General features: G+C 33.9%; 1 protein-coding gene across 1 annotated transcript in view; it reads right to left on the bottom strand.

Annotated features, from left to right (window-relative positions):
• Positions 1-22,680, bottom strand: part of BCAS3 (BCAS3 microtubule associated cell migration factor) — a 598,439-nt gene that overhangs the window by 410,551 nt on the left and 165,208 nt on the right. Inside the window, exons 12-14 of the mRNA XM_040244470.1 lie at positions 21,760-21,843; positions 14,537-14,707; positions 3,354-3,447 (exon numbers count right to left, since the gene is read on the bottom strand). Coding sequence (XP_040100404.1) covers positions 3,354-3,447; positions 14,537-14,707; positions 21,760-21,843 — 349 coding nt within the window. The remainder of the gene's footprint in view (positions 1-3,353; positions 3,448-14,536; positions 14,708-21,759; positions 21,844-22,680) is intronic.

The raw sequence follows: 22,680 nt of genomic DNA, 5'->3' as shown, positions 1-22,680 counted from the left end.
ACAGCTCAGTAAATAATATATACAGATGACAAGCAAAGTATGATACAGTAGAACATTATTCAATGCTAAAAAGAAGTGAGCAATGTAGGCATGAAGAGATATAGGAGACTTGAACACATATTAGTAAGTGAAAGAAGCCAATGTGAAATGGCTAACTATGTAACATTCCAAGTATATGACATTCTGAAACTATGGAAAGAGAAGAAAGATCAGTGGTTGCAGGAATTGAGAGAATGAGGAATGAACAGGCAGAGCAACAGGGATTTTGTTCAACTGTTCAAACTCTTCTGTGTAGTACTATTATGATGGATCGTTGCTGCTGTCATTGTTTAGTCACTAAATCATGTCCAACTCTTCGTGACCCCATGGACTCCTGCCCACCAGGCTCCTCTGTCCATACACTTTGCAGGTAAGAACCAGTACTGTGGTGGGTTGCAATTTCCTTCTCCAGGCGATCTTCCCAACCCAGGGATTGAACCCATGTCTCCTATATTGGTAGGCAGCTTCTTTACCACGGAGCCACCAGGGAAACCCTTATAATGGTGGATATATGCCATTATCTATTTGTCAAAACCTTGAATGTATAACACCAAGAGTGAATCCTAATGTAAACTGGAACATACAGGCTGGCAAAAAAATATTTAAAGAAATTATTACTCCAAGATAAATTATACAGTTATACAATTAACATGCTAGGAACACAGCAAAGTACAGGACCTACTACACAGCACAGGGAATTATATTCAATATCTTGTAACGACCTACACTAGAATCTGAAAGAGAATATATATATATATATTATACAACTGAATCATTTTTCTGTGTACCTGACACAGAGGTAAATCAACTATACCTCAATTTTAAAAATTAATAAAATTTTAAATATAAACATAAACAATGTTAAGCTTTCCATTAAAACATAAATTTGGGAGTTAAAACATAAATCAAGTGGCAAATGTAGAACAAAACTATGAAATCACAGAAATTTATGGTCTTCTAGAACTAATTGCTACACGACGACAGAGGTAACTACAATATCCTTTAAGTTATGTAAGTTGTTTTTATGACAATGGAGGTTCACAGACAGGAAAAAATATAGCTTCAAATGTCTGAAGCATCCCAACTCTGGCCATATGAAACATAATATTAACACAAAGGAGATCTGACATAACAGATGGACTATCAAAAGTGAGTCATACTGGTTACTCTAAGAAGAGTACTGTAAGTGACATAACTTCCAGACTGTTTCTTCAAATTCAACTTAAATCCCACAACATTCAGAGCATTTCAATAAATCTGTCTTCATTAATTAAATAGATCCACTGATCAACAATTACTATAAAATCTTCCTCCCTATTGAAAATGGCTAATTAAGAGGAGGAAGACTACTCAAATACTTTACATTATCCTCTTATAATCATTCTTGATCTGAAAAGATAAAAAGAAGGAGGAAAAAGATGGGTCTTCCCATTAGTTTTAACTAAGATTCTGCAGAATAAGAAATGGCAGTCTCCTCAGACCCACCAAGCAAGGAAAAGTCCATAAACTAATGAAGACTATTTCAGCTCTGAAAGCATCAGAGCAATTTTATCTTTTATTCATAATCAAAGTATTTTTAAAATAAGTCCACAGGAGTGAAATTTCACCACTGGAAGTATTAAATCAATTCCTAACTATGAAAATTGGTAATTAAAGAGGAAGTATTACATATTTACCCTGCCTTTTACATCCAGGAAAACTGTGGCTCATTTCTGGTTAATGAGAGAAAACTCTTTAAACAGAGTTAACAGAAGTTAATCAACGCTGAAAATATGATAGACAAACCACCATTCTATAGCCTTCAATGTATAATAACAAAACTATTTAGTAAAAAGTTGTTTCAGAAATGAGACCAAGGGCTTCCCTGCTGGTTCCATGGTAAAGAATCCACCTGACGATACAGGAGACACAGGTTCGATACCTGGTTTGGGAAGATCCCACGTGCCACAGAGCAACTAAGCCAGTGCACCACAACTATGAGCCTGGGAACCGCAACTACTGAGGTCCAAGTGCCCTAGAGCCCGCACTCTGCAACAAGAGAAGCCACTGCAGTGAGAAACCCACGCACCACACCTGGCGAGTAGCCCCTACCCACTGCAACTAGAAAAAAGCCTGTGCAGCAACGAAGGCTCAGCACAGACAAAAATTAATTATTTTTTTTTAAAGCAAGAAATGAGGCCAAAGTAACACTCTGCAGTTGCTAATCTCCACAAGAGAATCTATTTTCAAAATATAGACATTTGATGGTCACTAACTTATTCATGTGATCAAACGTAGTATTATAAATTACAAGACAGCCTGATATAATGTATCCCCTGCTAGGATGAAATGATGTAGACAGCAATATGTAGGAAGTTTGAAAAAAATAATCTTCAGGCCTGAATGTATTTACAAGCCTTTAAGGAAAAAAAGGAAAGCATTATTATAATGAAAATATATGTGACAAACACAGAATTTGGACAAGATAACTAGTCTGGACATTGCAACTTAGGGGGGAAAAGGTGAAAGCTATAAACTGGAAAAGAGCTAAAGAGATATAAAGTGGAGAAGGAAATGGCAACCCATTCCAGTATTCTTGCCTGGAAAATTCCACGGATGGAGGAGCCTGGTAAGCTCCCGTCCATAGGGTCACAAAGAGTCGGACACGACTGAGCGACTTCACTCACTCACAAAGAGACATAAAACTTACGGAGTGAACTTTAGAAAACTCATTTTTGAGACAGTTGGGAAATTTTAAATTATGACTTGGATTTTAGATAAAACAATGTGTTACTTTTCTGAATATAATATACTATTTGGTTACAAAGTACAAGAAGGGCCTTACTCTTAGAAAATGTATGCTTAATTTGTAGTTGGTAAAATGTCATCATATATGTAACTTACATTCAAACAGTTTAGCAAAATACATACACACACATTATATAAAATAGGAAGACCTGTTTAATCAGTATGACATCTGTCACTGTACTGTTTAAAAGGAATGTGCAGTTACAGAAAAAATGCCATTTACATACCTAAGTAGTTTCCAATATTAAAGTCCTTGCCTTATAACACAGAAATAAATGTAATTCAACAGCACTATTTATGTACTATTCTATATCTACTATTTATCTTTACTACTCAATCACAACTTTACTCAGTAAAATTAATCTTTATAGGGTTTCTAAATTTTTACTATAAATTCATTCATTCAATAATCACTGAAAACTACTTACTTAGGTCATATAACCTAACACATATATTTCATATTTTCCATTTCCAAAAAATTAGGTAGAAAACTCATAATATAAATAGGGGCGAGGGGAAGGACATACCACTTGTATTAAAAGCCATACAGCACACTGGTTTTTCATGAGCAGGGAAATGGGCCACGATGCCATCACTGTCAGAATCCTCGCTCACAAGCACCTTTACAGAAAGGAAGAAGGCAAATGGAAGTAAGTTAACCAATTACTGACCTTGAAGATACACAACACCACTACATCCCTGACCAAGTAACAGGCTTCTGCTACATTTGAAGATTATCCTTCATAATACAAGGTGAGAATGCCACTTCAGAAACAGGGAAAAGATGTAAATTGCCCCCAGCGAATCAATCACATAACCTCTAAAAACAACTGGTTGACTTGACTGCAGATGACAATGATTTCTTGAAGCTTCAGTTCAGAAAAAATGAAAAGCCTAAAATCAGCTCTACACAGCTTTATCTAAGAATAGGAATAGGAGTTCTTATTGTGTTATGGCCTGATGAAAAACTCTTGCCCATGACTGGAACAGAACAGCAAAAAAAAAAACACCATCATAAAAAATACAAACAGGCACATATATATTTAGGGGAATTACCAAATAATTTTTAAAGTACAAACACTGTGGCCTTTAACCTCTAGTTTTTAAATGGACACAACACTTCTTTGAAAATACTACCAGTAGAACAGGCAGTTTGGTATGTTAAATTCATTCCCCTTCATTTCCTTATAAGCATACTGAAATACAATTTACATTCCATACATCTGCCTATTGAGAGTGTACTATTCAATGATCCCTAGGGGAAAAAGTTTTAAAACAGCATGTATTCATTTTGCAAAGCAAGCAATTAGCTCAAGAATTTAAAACTTTCACGTATCTAATGTTACAAAGGGAACATCTACTATACCAATATTGGATCATGATATTCAGACAAAGAATTTATCTGAAGCAATCCGGGAAGTAGTCCTACACTGGCAAGGTTAATTTTTCTTTTAGACTTAAAAAGCTTTACAGAGGTATAATTTACATAAAATTTACTTATGTTTACAATTCAATATTTTTATGTAGCACTATAACTGTTACAACAATCCATTTTATAGAAATGTCTGATTTGTCATCCTTTTCCTACCTTAATGCTTTAATTTTCTTGCCTTATTGTTCTGGCTAGAACCTGCAATTCAGTCAAGCTGCAGACTGTCAATTTTTTTGTCTATAGGTCTTTTTTTTATTACCACTATAACCATTTTTAAGTATTCAGTTCAGTACCGTTAAATATATTCACATTGTTAACAGATTTCTAGAACTTTTTCACCTTGCAAAACTTAAACTCTATACCCACTAAACACTAAGTCTTCTTTTTCCCTCCTCCCACCCTTAGTGACCACCTTTCAACTTTGTTTCTATGCTTTGACTATTTTAGAAATTCAAAATGAAAGGAAGAATTTAGTGTTTGTACTTTTGTGACTGGCTTATTTCCCTTAGCACAATGGCCTCAAAGTTAATCAACACTGTAACATGTGAAAAGATTTCCTTCTTTTTAAAGGTTGTGTAATGTTATTACACTGTGTGCATGTGTGTGTGTGTATATGTATGTGTGTGTGTATGCGTGTATACATCTCTCTTTATCCATTTACCTGGTGGTGGACATCTGGATAGCTTCTACCCTCCTGGGTACTGAGAATAATTCTACAATGAACATGGGTGTGTAAATATCACTTCAAGATCCTGCTTTGAATTATTTTGCATATAAAGGCAGAAGTAGGATGACTGGATCACACAGTAACTCTATTTTCAATTTTTTTAGAAATTTTCATGCTGATTTCCATAATGGCTATATCATTGTATATTCCCACCAAAAGTTCCCAAGGGTGCCAACTTTTCCCCATGTTTGACAACAGTTATTTTCTGTTCTGTTGATAGTGGTCATCACCTGATAGGTGGGAGGTGACGCTTTACTGTGGTTTTGATTCATTAATGATTAGTGATTCTGAGCATTTCTTCATATGTTTATTGGACATGCCTGTATCTTCTTTGGAGAAGTGTCTTGATTAAAGTCCTATGCTCATTTGTTAATTTTTTTTTTGATTGTTGAGTTGTAGAAATTCCTTATTTATACTATATATTAACTCCTTATCAGATATATGATTTACAATGATTTTCTTCCACCCCATAGGTTGCCCTTTCACATGGTTGGTTATTTCCTTTTAGGCGTAGAACTTTTAAAGTTTGATGTAGTTCCATTTGTCTATTTTAACTTTGTTACCTGTGCTTTTGGTATTATATGCAAGAAATCATTGCTCGATCCAATGTACTAAAGATTTTCTCCTATGTCTTCTGGCAGGAGTTTAATAGTTTCCAGTCTCATGGTTGAATCTAAAATCATTTTTGTATATGGTATAAGGTAAGGGCCCAGCTTCATTCTTTTGCATTAGCTATCCAGTATTCCCAACCTCATTTGTTGACAGTGTTTCCCCACTGTGTAGTTTTTTTCAGCCTTGTCAAAAATATTTTGGATGTATATGCATGGGTTCATTTTCACATTTTCTACTCTATCTTTATGCCAGTATCACATCATCTTAATTACTATTGCTTTGTAATATGATTTGAAGTGAGGCAGTGTTTTTTTACCCCAAAATTGTTTTAGCTTTTCAGGGTCCCTTCAGATTCCATAAGTATGGTTTTCTTTATTACTACCACAAGATGTCATAGAGCCTTTGATAGGTACTGCATTTAATATCACATTGGGTACTATGGATATTTTAAGAACATTAAGTCTTAAAATCCACAAGCATGAGATGTCTTTCCACTTTTCTATACCTGAAAGATGCCTTTCACGTCTTTTAACAACATATTATAATTTTTAGTGTGTAAGTCTCTCATCTCCTTGGTTAAGTTTGTCCCTAAGAGTTTGCTTCCTTAAAAAAAAAAAAAAAAAAAAAGACAAAATTGACAAACCCTTAACTAGACTAACAAAAACAAGAGAGAAAATTCAAATAGCTAAAATTAGAAATGAAAGAGAAGCCATTAAAACTGATGTCACAGACATAAGATGGATTATAAGATATTTCTATGAGGCCCTCATTTGCCCTGATACCAAAAGACAAAAAGAAAATTACAAATCAATATCTCTGAAGAATAATGATGCAATCATCTAAAAGAAAATGGGATCAAACCAAATTCAACATATTAAAAGGATTATACACCAAGAAAAGTGAGGTTTATACTTGGAATGTAAGGATGGTTCAACATACAAAAATCAATCAATGTAATACATATCACATTAACAAACTGAAAAACAAAAACCACATGATGATCTCAATCAGTACGGAAAAAGCATCTGACAAAATTCAACCACTTTCATGACAAATCACTCAACAAACTAGGAATACTGGTAAATTACCATGTTTAGTAATACAATAAGTCACATATACAGAGTCCAAAGTTAACATTACACAAAATGGGGCAAGACTGGAAGCTTTTCCTCTAAGGTTACTAAAAAGGCAAGGACGCTCTCTCTCAGCACTACTGTTCAACACAGTACTGTGAGGTCTAGTCATAGCAACCAACTCAAATGAGAGTGGGGAAAACAGGGAAAGAAATACAAGGCATACAAATGGTTAAAGAAACTTCCCTCTTTACACACACACACACACACACACAATTCAACAAAGTTGCAGGATACAAAATTAACACTCTTAATTGTATGGCATTAGCCTCCAATTAAAATAAATAAATTTATATTAAAAATAAATAAAATCTGAAAAAAAAATTTAAGAATTTTTAAAAATCACTTTTTTCTATATATTAACAAACAATTAAAAAAAGAAACTAAGAAGACAATCTTATTTGCTATACCACCAGATTTATCAAATTTGTTAATATTTTCAAAGAACCGGTATTGATTTTCCCCATCATTTCACTGGTATTTTGTTGACTGCTGGTCATATTTCTATTATTTACTTCATTTGTCTTGCTTTCATTAGAATTTGCTGTTTTTAAACTCTCTTGATGGAGAGCTAAGGTTATTAATTTAGGACCATTTTTCTTTTCTACTATAAGAATTTAAAGCTATAATTTTCCCATTAAGGAATAATATAGCTACAATTATAACTTCTGATATGTTCTATTTCTATGCTCATTGCATGAAAAATATTTTCTAATATTCTTGAGTTTTTTTATATCATAATTTCATTCTATTATTGATTTCCATGCTTTAGATTTGCTTTATGGCCAATCATATGGTCTATCTTGGAGAACATTCCAGATATTCTTGAAAAGAATGTGAAGTCTGTAGGTTGGGGGATGGGGAGTTTCAGATCATATTGGTTGATAGTGCTAATCAAGTCATTAAATCTATCAATCTCTTAAAATTTTTGTATAGTTTTTCCATCAATTGTTGAAAGCACAGTATTTAAACCTCAAACTATAAATGTTAGCTAGAATTTCTTCTTTCAGTCTCTCAGATTTTGCTTAATGTTTGTTGCCCTATGTTGTCGTGTGTTTACCATAGCTACCGACTACATTGACTCTCTCATCATTATAAAATGTCCTTCTTTTTCTCTGGCAATATTTCTTGACTTAAAATCTTTTATCGGATATTAATATAACCACTCCAATTCTATTCCTGTTACTGTTTGCATGGTACATTTCTTACAACCTTTTACTTCAGCCAATTATGTCTCTGAATCTAAAGTGATTCTGGTCTGACAATCACTCTCTTTTAACTGGAGTCCATTTATAGTTAATACAATTACACATATAATTGGATTTAGGTCTGCCATTTTCCATTTACTTTTATGTCTCAGGTGTTTGTTGCTCTGATCCTCTTCCTTTGTATTAAACAATTATTCCTAATGTTTACTATTTTTATCTTCTGTTGATTTTGGGGGAGCAATTTGTTAGTGATTTGCTATATAGGTTGTAAGGTGCTTTATAGAAAACAGGATTACAGGTTAATTTCAGACTTAATTGTGATAATTTACAGCTCCTTGCTCCAACATAGCTCCATTTCTTTTCCCACTCCTTTGAGATACTACTGTCTTGTGAATTATCAACTAAGAAACATCATATTCCCTGAAACAATCTTCCAATTATATATATATATATATATATATATATGCTGGTATGTTTGCTGCTGTCCAAAGGTCTCTCAAACTCTCTACATGTCATCAATTCTTCCTCTCTATTCTTTTTGAATAGGTCCCAAACTGAGATTGCACGCTTGGGCTACGAGAGCACACATTATCCTATTCATCACCTACCAAGTCTAATGGAAACACTGTTGGACTTAGGTTTTAACCTTCTATTCCAAATCAAGTAAATCCATCCTCTAAAAGGGAATTGTTTGTTTATATGGCTTACTCTGCTCTGGTTAAACTACCACACTCATGAAGCCCCTGGCAGATGTAGATAAAAGAAATGTGAATTTATGTTTATCACTTCTTTCTTAGCTTTCTGATCAATTTCTAGAGCCCTCCCCCCAAAAATAGTTACTTTAGAAACTTCTGTCCATAATGTACTTCTTATCTGGGGAAAAAGGGACTGTGAGTACAGAGGGATGGGGAGATATTATTAAATGGGTACAGATAATGAAAAATTCTGGACATGGATGATAAACAATGGTTATTCAACACTGTGAATGTATTTCAGTTCAGTTCAGTTCAGTCGTTCAGTCGTGTCCGACTCTTTGCGACCCCATGAATCGCAGCACACCAGGCCTCCCTGTCCATCACCAACTCCCGGAGTTCACTCAGACCCGTGTCCATCGAGTCAGTGATGCCATCCAGCCATCTTCTCCTCCTGCCCCCAATCCCTCCCAGCATCAGTCACCACTGAATTGTAAACTTAAAAAAAGGCTAAATGGCAAATTTTACATTATATATATTTTACCACAAGTGGGGGGGGACATGCATTACAAGTTATTTCTCTCATCTCTCTTTTCCATTCTTCCATTCAATTTTCAAAAATATTAGAGAGGAACACAAGAAAAAGAAGTCTTACAGGAGCAGTCTCCAGGAAAGTCTGCTAAATATACTAAGGATTTGCTTTAGGATACATGGCATATTCATAGAGTTGTGCAACCACTATGACAATCAAATTAAAACATTTTTATCACCTAAAAGAAACTTCATACCATTAACAGTCACTCTGCAACCTCCTGTTTTCTTCAAACTCTCAGCCCTAGGCAAACAATCTACTTTCTCTTTCTATAGATTTGCCTGTTCTGGACATTTCATATAAATAGATTCATACAATATGTATTCTTTTGAGACTGGCTTCTGTCACTAAGCACAATATTTTCAAGGTTCATTCATTTTGTAGCATTAATACTTTACTTCTATTTACTGCTAAATAATATTACATTGTATGTCTATGTCACATTCTATTTACCCATCCGTTGATCAGTCAAAGTACATTTATTTGGGTTGCTCCTATTTTCTAGTTATATGAATAATACCGCTATAAACATCCATGTACAAATTTTTACACAAACATATATTTTAATTTTTTCTTGGTTATATACCTCCTAAGAGCAGTTCTCTTAGGAGACAACTGCCCAATCAAATGGTAACTCTTTTCCAAAGCAGCTGCACTGTTTTACGTCCCCATCAGCAGTGTGCGAGGGCTCTCATTTCTGCTCACTGGCCACTGGTATATTATTTCCAGAAAGATGTCTATTCAAATCCTTTGCTCATTTTAAAATAAGGCTATTTATCTTTTTATTATCTAGCTATAGGAGTTCTTTCAATATTCTGAAAACACACACAAATGAATGCAGGTAAAAACAAATGGTGAGAGCTAAATATGGTCAGAAGCCTAGTTAACAGTAAGGTGTCATTGTCGATATCTTGGTTCTGACATTTTATGCCCATTATGTAAAATGTCACAGTTTGGGGAAACCTGGAGGGAACTGGGTGAAGGGCACATGGATGTGTCTGCAACTTACTGTGAGTCTACAATTATTTCAAAACTGAATGTTAAAAATATAGAGTATGCCACAAGCTTTTTAATTTCTCTCGTACTGATAGGTGACAAGTGGTATCTTGGTACAGTTTTGTCTTTCTCTGATAACAAGTTAAATCTATAGATTTTATACCAGTTGTATATACTTTTTTCTGTGAAATATTTTATCCTTGCCCATTTTTCTATATCAAACCAATCTCTTATAACAGCCTCTTATCTTTCATGTATTATAACTCTGTACCTCTCTTTGCAATACAATTAGTATTGGGTACTCTATTTGATGGTGCTAATACAGAAGCCATCGAGCAAAAGGGCTCATTAATCTTGGTGAGTACCAAAACCTCTTAAAATATATAGGCTTCTTTGAATCTTCTCTGTATGAGCTTCACAAATATAACAACCACCAGACACTTTTGAAAAGATTGTCTCCACTGCATCATCACCTTGCCTAAAATATCAAATCAATACCGAAGAAATCCCAAATCAGTTGTCCTAAGACTTTATTTTCACTCACTATCTAAACAGGCTAAAATCCTGTAACAATTTAATATTATTAAAGCAAAGCACTTTAATTGATACAAGGTGGATAAGGCTTTACCATATGAACAAAAAGATAGACAAACACCACAGGAACCACTAAATTATTATGAATTACACTTGTATTTACACTCAGGTCAAGAACAGCTCTACTTTATGTCATCATTCTGCAGTATTTTTCTTTGATTAGAGACTTTGCCACCTGCTAACTTCAATTATGTTACTTTAAAAAAGCAAATTATACTGCTTATGCTTTTAAATAAAACATGGAAGTAACATAGGCAAAATGGACAGTCAACCAAATCTATTCCTCTTTAATGCAGTTACCATACAGCGATCCTGCCACCATCAAATAATACTAATCAATTCAGCATCAGAAAGATGGTGAATCAAATTTTATATACTATCCCTGTAAACATGAAAATATCTTTACTGAAGTCTCAACGGATTTAAATAGCAAAAGTGAACATAATGTCAGCTTTAGTTCCTAAGATGGAGATGGACAAGAAAAAACTACAACAGTTAAGGTCAAACATCAGTGGGAAAGGGCTTAAAGTGATAAATCCATGACATTAACCACTGCAGTCTTTTTAATACAATCCAGCATAACTTAAAAACAGCTCTGTACTCCAACTGAACTATTTATCAGAGACAAAAATGTCTTCTTGACAAAAAACAGATTCATGTTAATAAAAGAAGTCAGTAATATACTGAAGAAATCTTATTGCTTAAAAAAAAATACTTATGATTCCTTAAAAATGTACATAGCAACTTTTCATTTATTTCCTGTCTTTTAACAGAATTTTAAAATCAATCAAAATTTCAGAATATAAGTAGGAATGGAAAGATTATGCTCTCAACAAATGATAGAAAAGATAAAATTTCTCAGGTTGAGCAACACTTTCAATTTTTTGACTTTTAAAAGCTAACATTTTATTATTCTTATTTCCTAATGAACCACTTCAGTTGTTTCCAACATTAACAATGCACTTCTCACAGAAAAAATAAACTTTCATATAATCTACAATCCATTTCCATATTCCAAATGTGAGAATTCCAATTTAAAGTTATAAAGAGTTAACAAAGAACTAGGGGGAAAAAAAAAAAAACACACATTTGAAAACACAAGACCTAAGGCTATGCTTTTTGTATAAATTATTTTTACTCATTATATAAATTAACGAGTTATAGCTCTATTTCATCGAAAATAATAGGAGATAGCAGTTTCAACTTTTAAATCACCACACATCAGTCTGTCAACAAATGCTAGATGTTTAACAGACAGGTATATCTGCCAAACTAGACAATATTGAGGAGGGTTGTTACTACTTAGTAAATGTGGGTGGCCTTGGAGGTGAATTAATTAAGAATCAAAGGACAAAAGAAAATATTTGTTAACACTCAAAAAACACTAAGTGTTTAAATATTTAATTCCAATTTAAAAAGAGAACATCTGTATGTGTCTGTCAACTCGAGCTAATTAACACAACTTAAAAAAAAAGTCATTACAGTCAACTGAAAAGTTTGCTAGCACTTCATTAAAAAGAGTTTTAAATAGGAATACAAGCCTGTAACATATCTGGTTAACCACAAAGTTAAGATGGGAAAGGCAGAGAATTATATTATTCATATTTTAAATAAAATATAATAGCCAGAATTTCAAAGATTTTTTTCTTTTCACTGCAGCACAGTCTATTTTTTTGAAATACCACTGGATCTTACTATAGGAACTAGTATATGAGTACAGGCCAAATGTAATCTCTCATCAAGAAACAGAACCATATATACTGGAAGCAGATTTCTAAAAAAAAATGCAATATTTAGGATTAATATTCTAATGGCTCACATAACTATGTTCTGAAAATAGAATTAAGTATAAGTTCTATGTTTATATTTAATATTTAAATAAATATATTGAATATAAATTGAAATAATTTGTATTTCCAAATCTTGCCCTACTCCTATCTCATTCTAGTAATCAATTTTAAATTGTGTATTTACAGCAAAGATCAAAAGCCATTAAAATTACCTTCCTTTAAGAAATGCATTTTAAAATCCATAACTATGATTCAAAAGAAAGTACTGTTTATTAGTGCATGGGGGAGAAAAACAAAACCAAACCGGTTTATTTCTAGCAAGACTTACATAAGCATAGCTTGTTTTTCCATGTTTATAATCGCTCTTAAATGTTTCTAAACCTTGACTGTAAAAATCTGTTTTACATGAACATATAAGATCTATTTTTAATCTGAACATATTCTATTTTTTATCTGAACATATAATAAGTTATTACCATTTACATATTCTAATATACTCTTTGAGATTTTGTGTATTTTTTTCATATTTGTCAGGAAGTATAGGTAATAAAATTTGTAATAAAATTCATTAACATTATTGTCATTTATAACCACCACGTGCGTGCATGCTAAGTCACTTCAGTTGTTGTCTGACTTTTTGCCACACTGTGGACTGTAGCCCAGCAGGCTTCGCTGTCCATGGAATTCTCCAGGCAAGAATAGTGTGGGTTCCATGCCCTCCTCCAAGAGAACTTCCCAACTCAGGGATGGAACCCCATATCTCTTTTGTCTCCTGCATTACCACTAGCACCACCTGGGATGCGTAATTAGTTATAATTAGACTGATTCAGCTTATACAAAGGGTCATTTTTTAAAAAAGAAACAGTATTAAACAGTATAAAAGATATATAATTACTTATTTATGGAACAAATGTCCTGATGAAGAGATAACAGGAGAATTCTAAAGAACCTCAATTTTAACTTCAAGTTTGATACATTAACAATGTTTGAAATAACAGGTTTTAACATGTTACCTCCCAGGGGGCTCAGTGATAAATAATCTGTCTGCCAAGAAAGAGAGGCAAGTTTGATCCCTAGGTCAGGAAGATCCCCAAGATAAGGAAATGGCAACCCTCTCCAGTATTCTTGCCTGGGAAATTCCAAAGACAGAGGAGCCAGGCAGGCTACAGTCCATGGGGTCACAAAAGAGTCAGACATGACTTAGCGACTAACAGCAACATCATTTTTTAAAAGTTTCTATGCCAATTATAGTGGGCTTCCCAAGTGGCTCACTGGTAAAGAAACTGCCTGCTAATGCAGGAGACACGGGTTCAATTCCTAGGTCCAGAATATCCCCTAGAGGAGGAAATGGCAACCCACTCCAGTATTCTTGCCTGGAGAACCCCATGGACAGAGGAGCCTGGTGAGCTACAAGGGTTGCAAAGAGTGGGACACGACTTAGTGACCGAACAATAACAATAATGCCACTTATGGGGCTTCCTTGATGGTGCTAGTGGTGAAGAATCTGCCTGCCAATGCAGGAGACATAAGAGATACGGGGTAGAGTCCTGTGTTGGGAAGATCCCCTGGAGAAGAAAATAGCAACCCACTCTAGTATTCCTGCCTGGAGAATCCCACGGACAAAGGAACGTGGAGGGCTACATAGGGTCACAAAAGACAGACATGACTGAAGCGACTTGGCACACACGCATGCCATTTATAATTATTACAAAATATTGGTTATATTCCCTGTGTTGTACAATAATTACTCATCATTTTTTGAAAAAAACAAAAACAAAAACAAAATTCTAACCTGAAATAACCTTAACTTTCTACAATTCCAAATTAACACATCTCCAAGGCCAAACGTATTTTGTATGCTTGATCCCAAATGATATTCTTAATTGCTCCATCCTCTGCACAGAATGAACATTACAGGCATCACAAACTCTTACCTGGCCCTCTCCAACTGTTTCAGTGTCGATTACTGTGATGATTCCTGGGACCAGAGGACTCCGCCTTGAATTACTATGGATGGCAACATCATCTTCTGTCACACCTGAAGGGAGCGTGCCCGTCAGCTGGGTCACCACTTTCCCAACCATTGTCAAGCCAGTTTTCAGTGTCTGAACAATGAAAGGGAAATGTATCATTCTGCATCAGTACTTGGATTCCAAATAAAAATATGTGTTTTGATAATTCAGTTTAAATTCTTTATTTTCTAATGAGCTCATATGTAGCAGTGCACTGTCACAGAAATTCAGTCTGACTTTTTATACAATTTAAAATTTTAGTTAGAAAATTGACATTAGTTTGAGTAAATGGTATCAGTAGGTACCCTCAAGTCAGCATGGTGAGAATTAGGCCATAGGTAAATAATTACAGATTTTGTTTCACATGAGACTACAATTATATTTTTATTAAAAATATTTATTTTCTCCCTCTCCTCAATGCATGTAACTTAAAATATGTGAAATATTAAGAAATAGGAACTATGTGATATTCTATTTTTTTAAAACTGTATACACCTAATTTTCAGTCTACTTTTTAGCATAAAAAAGACTAAGCTACAGATAGAATCCATATGTGAAAACGGCTTTCTCATTTAAATCTATAACATGATGCTATATAGTACTGTACATCAAGATTTGGAATGTAGGTAATTCAGACTCCATCTAAGATATTTCAATTACTACATGAATGAAATGTCATAAAATTAGTTAAAAGGGTTCTTTTCTCTCCAGAAACAGAAAACAATTTAATGCAATATTTCTACTATATTATTTCAATTAAAGACATGTTTCATAATTAGTTTTAGTTCCATTTCATTCAAAACAAATAGATAAAAAACTAACTCATCTGTATGTTTTCTTTTATGTGAATTTCATCTGATTATTCTCAAAACCATTAACAAACAATCATGTTAAGTAACGGGAGTTTTTCTTTTTCTCTGAAAGGGAAGAAAGCAAAAACAAAGAGAAAGCTGTGTGATTCATACACATTAAAGCCAAAATAAACTGTCCAGTCTACATGGGATATATCAAAAATTATGTACAATATAACAGACACATCCGGATTATTGTGAGGAAAAGTTTTTATTAAGATACTTTAATCTTCAATAATGTGACTTGCTCTTTTAAAATAATTATGCACCCATATTCTGACATATGCTACATCTAAATTTTAAAAAGTATATTGCTTCCACAGCATATCAAGTATTAATTTACAAATGATAGGCAAAGAAGGTTGTTTATAAAGGCCTAAATATAATTTAAGCAACAATAAGATGGAACTTAAAAAAAGGAAATGCACATAATATATGTATTATTTTACTATAGCCATTAATATATTCCATGGAACCTTTATTATGAACTTGGAATTGGTCAAGGCTCTTTAACAAACAAAGATGTGGATAGATGTCCTCACACACCTCGGGTTTATAGAAGAGAAAACTGAGGCTACAGAAGTTAAGGAAAATGGCAGTTCAAACAGCCAGTCAATAACAAAGCCAGAACTCAAAACCAGGACTTGCTCCAAACCACTATCCAGTATTGCCCTGTAATCTATTCCTGATACTACTTGTGATCTCACACTTCATGAATTCAGAACACATATATATACTGGGAAGGAAAAAAGGAAAAATAAAGTCTATCATAGTGTTTCCTAATAAATACTTAAATAAAATGACCAGTAAAGCCATTTGCAGAATTCAAGCAAAATGATATAACTTACAGCTGACTGAAACCAAGAAAAAGCCACAAATCAATTGTAACAGTTTTGTTTAGTGCTAAAAACTCAAACTGCAGTGATTAGAAAACACATTAGTGTTCTTCAATTAGCAGCCAAACATTTGTTTCAATAATTCACAAGAAATGACTTACACAAAGTCTGTTAGAGTGTTGTCAAGAAAGCCTCCAAAGGACCAACAAAACCAGGCGCCACAGTGTATTGATGTCAAAAGCTGGCCAGGAAGCCTGATTAACCTCTGAGATGCCTCAGCTGATGTCCTCACTCCATTAATGCTAATGGAGATGCTCCCACTTCAACGGAGCTATTCCCTTTATCAAAGGAATGCCTTTCAGGTTTAAAGTCTTTGATTGTATATACTCCCCATTTGCCCTTGAGCTTATTATTTCATGCTCTTATACCAATGAAAAGGAATAAAACTAAAATAACTGGAGCACACAGAAAGTGGGAAGTAATGTACCCAAAGCAAACCACGAGATAAAGGGAACAGTTACTACAACAGAACTGGGAAAGAACTTCAGAAAGAGGGGAGAAACAAAGTAGTACGTTTCATAGTCAAAGGTGAATAAAGTATTACAGGAGGAGTTAATGAGGTTTCTCACCTGCCCAAAAAAACTTAGGGCTCCTGGTGGCACCTTCTTATTAGTGGACCAAAACCTAAAGCCCAAATTTAACAGCCTCAAATCTGTAATTTGTATAGCAAGTGACAGGACAGTACTCTCATAGCTCATTAACTTTCAAAGTAAGGTCTTAGGGTGTAAAAGAGGGGTACTGAAAGCTTTCTACATTAGTAAGGACCTTTACCTTGGGGAGAAGTTTGTTTCCATGTTAGAATCACACGAACCAATGAGCACTGCTATCCTCACAATCTGAAGAATATTACAAGAATATTCACAGAACTAATCTGGACTGTAAAGTGCTGAACCTAAGACTATAATGTATGTGTCAGACAATCTATTGTGCCCAAAACTTCAAATGAACATGGTACTTATTCTGTTCTATTGCACAGAGATTTGCCAAAGGTCACTAGTCATCTTTAACCTTTCTCAGGCCATATCAGTTGTCCTCCTTATCCATTAGGACTAATGGTGCTGCTCTCACAGAAGCTGTTAGTTGTCCTAAGAAGTTATCAGATAACAGAGAAAGCAGAGGCATTTTTATTAAATCAATTCACCAAGCTGGGTTTAAAACACATTAAAAGAAAAACTCAAATAGGACAGTTACAGGGTAACTAGAATATATGGATCAAGATTTAATAAATGTTTCAAAATAATCCAATTTGAACATATTCAATATTAAAAATTCTCTTTCAACATGACCTCAGAGAATTTATTATTATTATATTCTTTATAAGGAAAAGTCAAATAAATTATTTGGAAAGATGAATTTTAAGTGCTATTTGAAAATCCGGGGAGGGGGGAGATTATTTCCTTGAAAACAATCCAAGCACATATACAATTAATACAATTTATATTTACATTTGTAACGTGAGACATCAAAAAGAATTAAAAGTTTAATAATTAATCCTTCTATGTAACAAAGAGATAACCTCTATGAGGCCACATTAAGAAGCTGTCATCGGAGAGAAAAATATCAATGATTACTTTTGTCAGAGAAAGTGACTTAGTATTTTCTTAAGGAGCACATACTCCATGGCTTTTAAATATTTTTTCATGTTACAGCTCAACAAATATCATATTACCTAGAATTATTCAAATGCTAAGAATAATATAATAAATTTTATTTTCTATTTTCAATATGATAGGCTAGGTAAATCAGATCAATCCTACCAATGAAAACAAGTAGGAAAACTAGAGTCTTTTTTTTTTAACTCTGCTTGAAGGTACTGAATATTTAACAAAATAGTGATGAGTTATCAGGTCCAAATCCAAGAGAACAGGGAAATTCAGCTATGGGAGCTGGTATTTAGGCCTAAATGCACTGGATAATGGGCTTCCCCAGTGGCTCAGCAGCAGAGAATCCACCTGCACCACAGAAGACGCAAGAGACGAAAGTTCGATCCTTGAGTAGGGAAGACCCCTTGGAAGAGGGCATGACAACCCTCCAGTATTCTTGCTGGAAGAATTCCATGGACAGAGGAACCTGGTGGGCTACAGTCAATGGACTCTCAAGAGTCGGACACGACTGAGTGACTCAACAACAACAACTAAGAGACTGAGGAGGACTTTTGATAGACTTGTGGTGGGAACTAGGTTGTCATGTCCTACTTTCCCTGCATGCTTCATGGTGAAATATAAAGGGACATACAACCGAAATAAGAGTGGACTTGTACTAATCAGGATCTCACAGCTATTTCAGGTGACCTTTATTTAAATAATTTAAGTACTTTCAATCCATGAAATTGGATAAAGATGATCCAAGCCTGAGAGCGTCACAGAACTCTGATATCATCTCAAACTAAAAACTTTTTTTAAAGATCTTTTAAATCAATTTTAGCAAACAAAGAGTCAATACATCATAAATGAGGACTAAGAGAAACAGTAAACAACAAAAACAATGAAAACAGAGCCAGATAATGGAATGATCAGAAACAGAGCATGTTTACTGTGTTTAAACAGTTTGGCAATTTGACAAAAATTGAATTCATGAGAACCAAAGACTATCACTATTTACTAAAATGTTTTATCAATACACACATGTTCGATTTCATCAACCCCTTTTGGTACATAGATTGAGATAATTTTTATCATTTTCTCCTTTATTATGTTAATGTGGCATTGAGACTCACTGATGCTGAGTAATAAACCAGTCCTATATTGTGGAATTATCCCAAATGAATTGTGACACATTACCCCTCTGTGTAATTTTTTTCTGCTAATATTTTATTTAGGATTTTTCATATCTATGTTAATGACTTAATGAGTAAGACAGGACTATAGCTTTCCTTTTTCATAACACTCTTGTTAAGTTTCATCATCAAGGTGATCTTGCATTATGAAACAAGATTAGGCATAATCTGACCTTTTTATTCTTTATGAGTCTTTGCAATATTGCCATTGTTTATTCTTTTTCTAACTGAAGTAGAGTTGATTTACAATATTGTGTTAGTTTCAGGTGTACGGCAAAGTGATTTAGTTATACATATACACATTTTTCAGGTTATTTTCCATGATAGGTTATTACAAGATATTCAATATAGTTCCCTGTGCTAAACAGTAAATCTTTGTTATTTATCTATGCCATTGTTCATCTGTAAACATTAGATAGGATTCTCTGGTGAAAGTTTCTAGGTTTGAAGATATCTTTTCGTGAGGTTTTACTTTTCTTAGTAAAGCTTCTATACCCACTTAAATAACAAAGCACAGGAACTGTCATGTAAAACATGTAAAATAATAAATTTCAAATTAATTATTTCAAATAATTAATACTACTTAATTATTGAAGTAATGTTTATGTTCTTACCTTGGAAAACTGGAACTGCTTAGATCTCAGAAGGTTAATTTACCCACAGTTTCTAATATTGAGTAACTTACTAGAAGAAATTACATTTGGGGGAAAAAATCATCCCAACTTTCCAGTCTTTCCCATATAAACTATCCACACTTTGAATGTGAAATGAAGAATCACTCCAGATCTGATAACTCTTTAGGAAAACAATTCAACAGTATTTTCAAAGAAATCTCAAAATATTCATGTCATCTAAATCAGGAATCCATAAATGCACAGAAAAAGATTATATAAGAAAAATGTTTTTAAAATATTTCATGACATTTAAGCTAAATATGAGTTATAAGAGCAGGGTACAATATATGACAGGACATGTTAAGACTAGCAAGAAACAAGTGACTTTTGCATTCATGGCTATTTTTTTTTTCTTCATTTTACAAATGTATAAGCAAGAACATGAATAAGCACTAAAATCAGGGTAAAGTGGTTAAAACAAAAATTAAACATTAATCACTTTATTTAGGAGTTAATGGCAGAAACTTCTCTTCTGTCAGAGGTAACAGTGAATTGCAATCAACACACCAATTTCACTGGTGACTTAATGGCCCATTAAGGTGCTATCATCAACACGGTTCCATAGAATTTCAGTGAGGAAGACATGAGTGTGTTCCTCACAGTTCACAATATTGTGGTTTAGAAAATTAGGGAGCTTGGACTTGTTTTTTTCAAAGCACATCAAGTCTAGCCTCATTCCAGTAAGTCTATTTTCAGCTAACAGTTAAATAGCTGAACAGTTACTGAATGAAGCAGGTCACTTTCCTTTTAAGTAGGCACACAAACACACAATTATACCAAAGAAGAGCTGGAAAATTATCCCCGGTCACACAACTAAAAATTATTCAGAATAACAATACAGTGAGCTATCCTGACCAAAGTATGTGACACAGATAAGTCAGAAAGAAATTTAATACTTGAGAACTAGATCTCATTGGTATATTGTAAATTAACTAAATAACACCGAAGCTGCCTTTACTCTGTTCAGATTTCTCTTCACTGAGCTAACCATCATAACTTTTTCATACCCAATAGAGAAAAGTAAGCCATTCTTACAAAGATTCTGAAATCTAATATACGCTGCTGTAAGCAAAAAGCCATTCAGTATTTTCCTTTGACTGAAAAATATGTAATGCTTCTCTCATCAAACCCCATCATGGAAGCATTTGTGATCAATCTTGAAGTATTTCTGTATTTGTTTTACATAAAACAGTGTGACCTTTGATTCCTTCCCTGTGGTTTGTTTTAAACTGTTGTTCTTTTCTGAATAGTTGTGCTTTCTATTACATGCTGTCATTCAGATTCACTATGTCATCCCTATTATTAGAACTGTTTTGTTGTATACTTCACAATTCAAAAGAACGGTGATTATAAGGATACCTTATAATCAGCATAAAGTTTACGAGCCATCATCAAAATGAACCCTCACGCAAACACAAAAAGAACTCACTTGACAAACAGGCAGGGGGGCAGTTCTATGACATCAAAGGGTCTTTGAATGCACCAGGGCCTTCACTCAAGTTTTCTTAATGAGTAATATTCTTTTTGTATCAAGAAGATTAATAAATGTTCAAAAATGCAAAGGGATGTCAGTATGGGTAGAATGATGCAAATCACACACACACACAAAAATAGAATCCAGAAGTCACTACTTAAAATACACAAAGCTTCTTTCCAAAGTAATTATAGACTTTGACCTAACAAACAGACGTAAATATTTTAAACTAGATAAATGCAAACCTTAAAATCATTACAAGAGAAAATAAAGTGTGATTTAGGAACCTTAAGAGATTAAATACCTAATCATTTAGGCACCAATTCTCAGGTGACAAAATAATTCTGACTTACTTCCTAAATTTGTTCGACACTTGTGAGTGAAAAGGGAAGGGACAATCTCAATACACTTCAGGAGAGAAATGTGATAATTCCTCCACGTAATCAAACCTCCCAGCGACTCCAGGCTACTCACTTTAGCAGCACTAATGACTGTGGCAGTGTAAGACTGAATGTTGTCTCCACAGGCTCCACCACGGGACTGATGGCATCGAATCAACTGGAAAGAGAGAGAGAGTGACCATTCTGTTCAACTGCTTAACTCTACAGGCTCTTAGGATAGAGCTTATTTACCGCACAGAATGATGGTGATGGGTGGGAATGTTTGCATGAGCCCTTTTCCGACAAACAGCTAAAAGCCCTGCTGAGACACTTTTACCCCTTTTTATAATCTATCGGTGCCACTCAGGCAGTTTCATGCTCAAATACGATTTTTAATTACAAGATGAATAGTCTTTAAGAATTCATAAACTGAAATGGGAGGATTTGAGATCTGGCAGACTTTCCACAAATAAATTTTGGAAACATAATCAAAGGACTTAGCCACGACTTCCTAACATTAAATATTTAACATGCTAGCAAACTGGAGGTTTTGTCCTTTTAATTCCTACATAAAGACAGCAAAAGAAAACTTTAAAAAACAGACAAAAGAGTGTGCCATATTTCCATTTTCGATTGTGTTTGTGGGAAAGTGGCACAAATTATGCATAAATCAACTATGACACATATAGTAGCTGTCCACTTCAGAGGGCTCACTAGTTTTAACATCAGAATGAAAGAGACATGTCCTTATTCATGTCTAATGTAAATAAGTAACTTGCCAATTTTCAAAATGAATCACTAGTTTCACATGCATGATTCTCTCATGTTTTGAGCAATAAACCAGGACTGAAGCCTCCACTGCCCCTACACTTTCTAAATTTAGGTTTAAAAAAAAAAAAGAAAGGGAAATATAAAAATTATTAGCCATATTTTTACACCTAAAAGTTTTTAATAAAATGGCAATAGACTATTAGAATAATTCCACACTGTGATATGAATTATTAAAAGCCTATAG

Source organism: Oryx dammah, unplaced genomic scaffold (assembly GCF_014754425.2).
Source record: "Oryx dammah isolate SB20612 unplaced genomic scaffold, SCBI_Odam_1.1 HiC_scaffold_8, whole genome shotgun sequence".
NCBI lineage: Eukaryota > Metazoa > Chordata > Mammalia > Artiodactyla > Bovidae > Oryx > Oryx dammah.
This window is presented reverse-complemented; position numbering and strand designations above follow the sequence as displayed.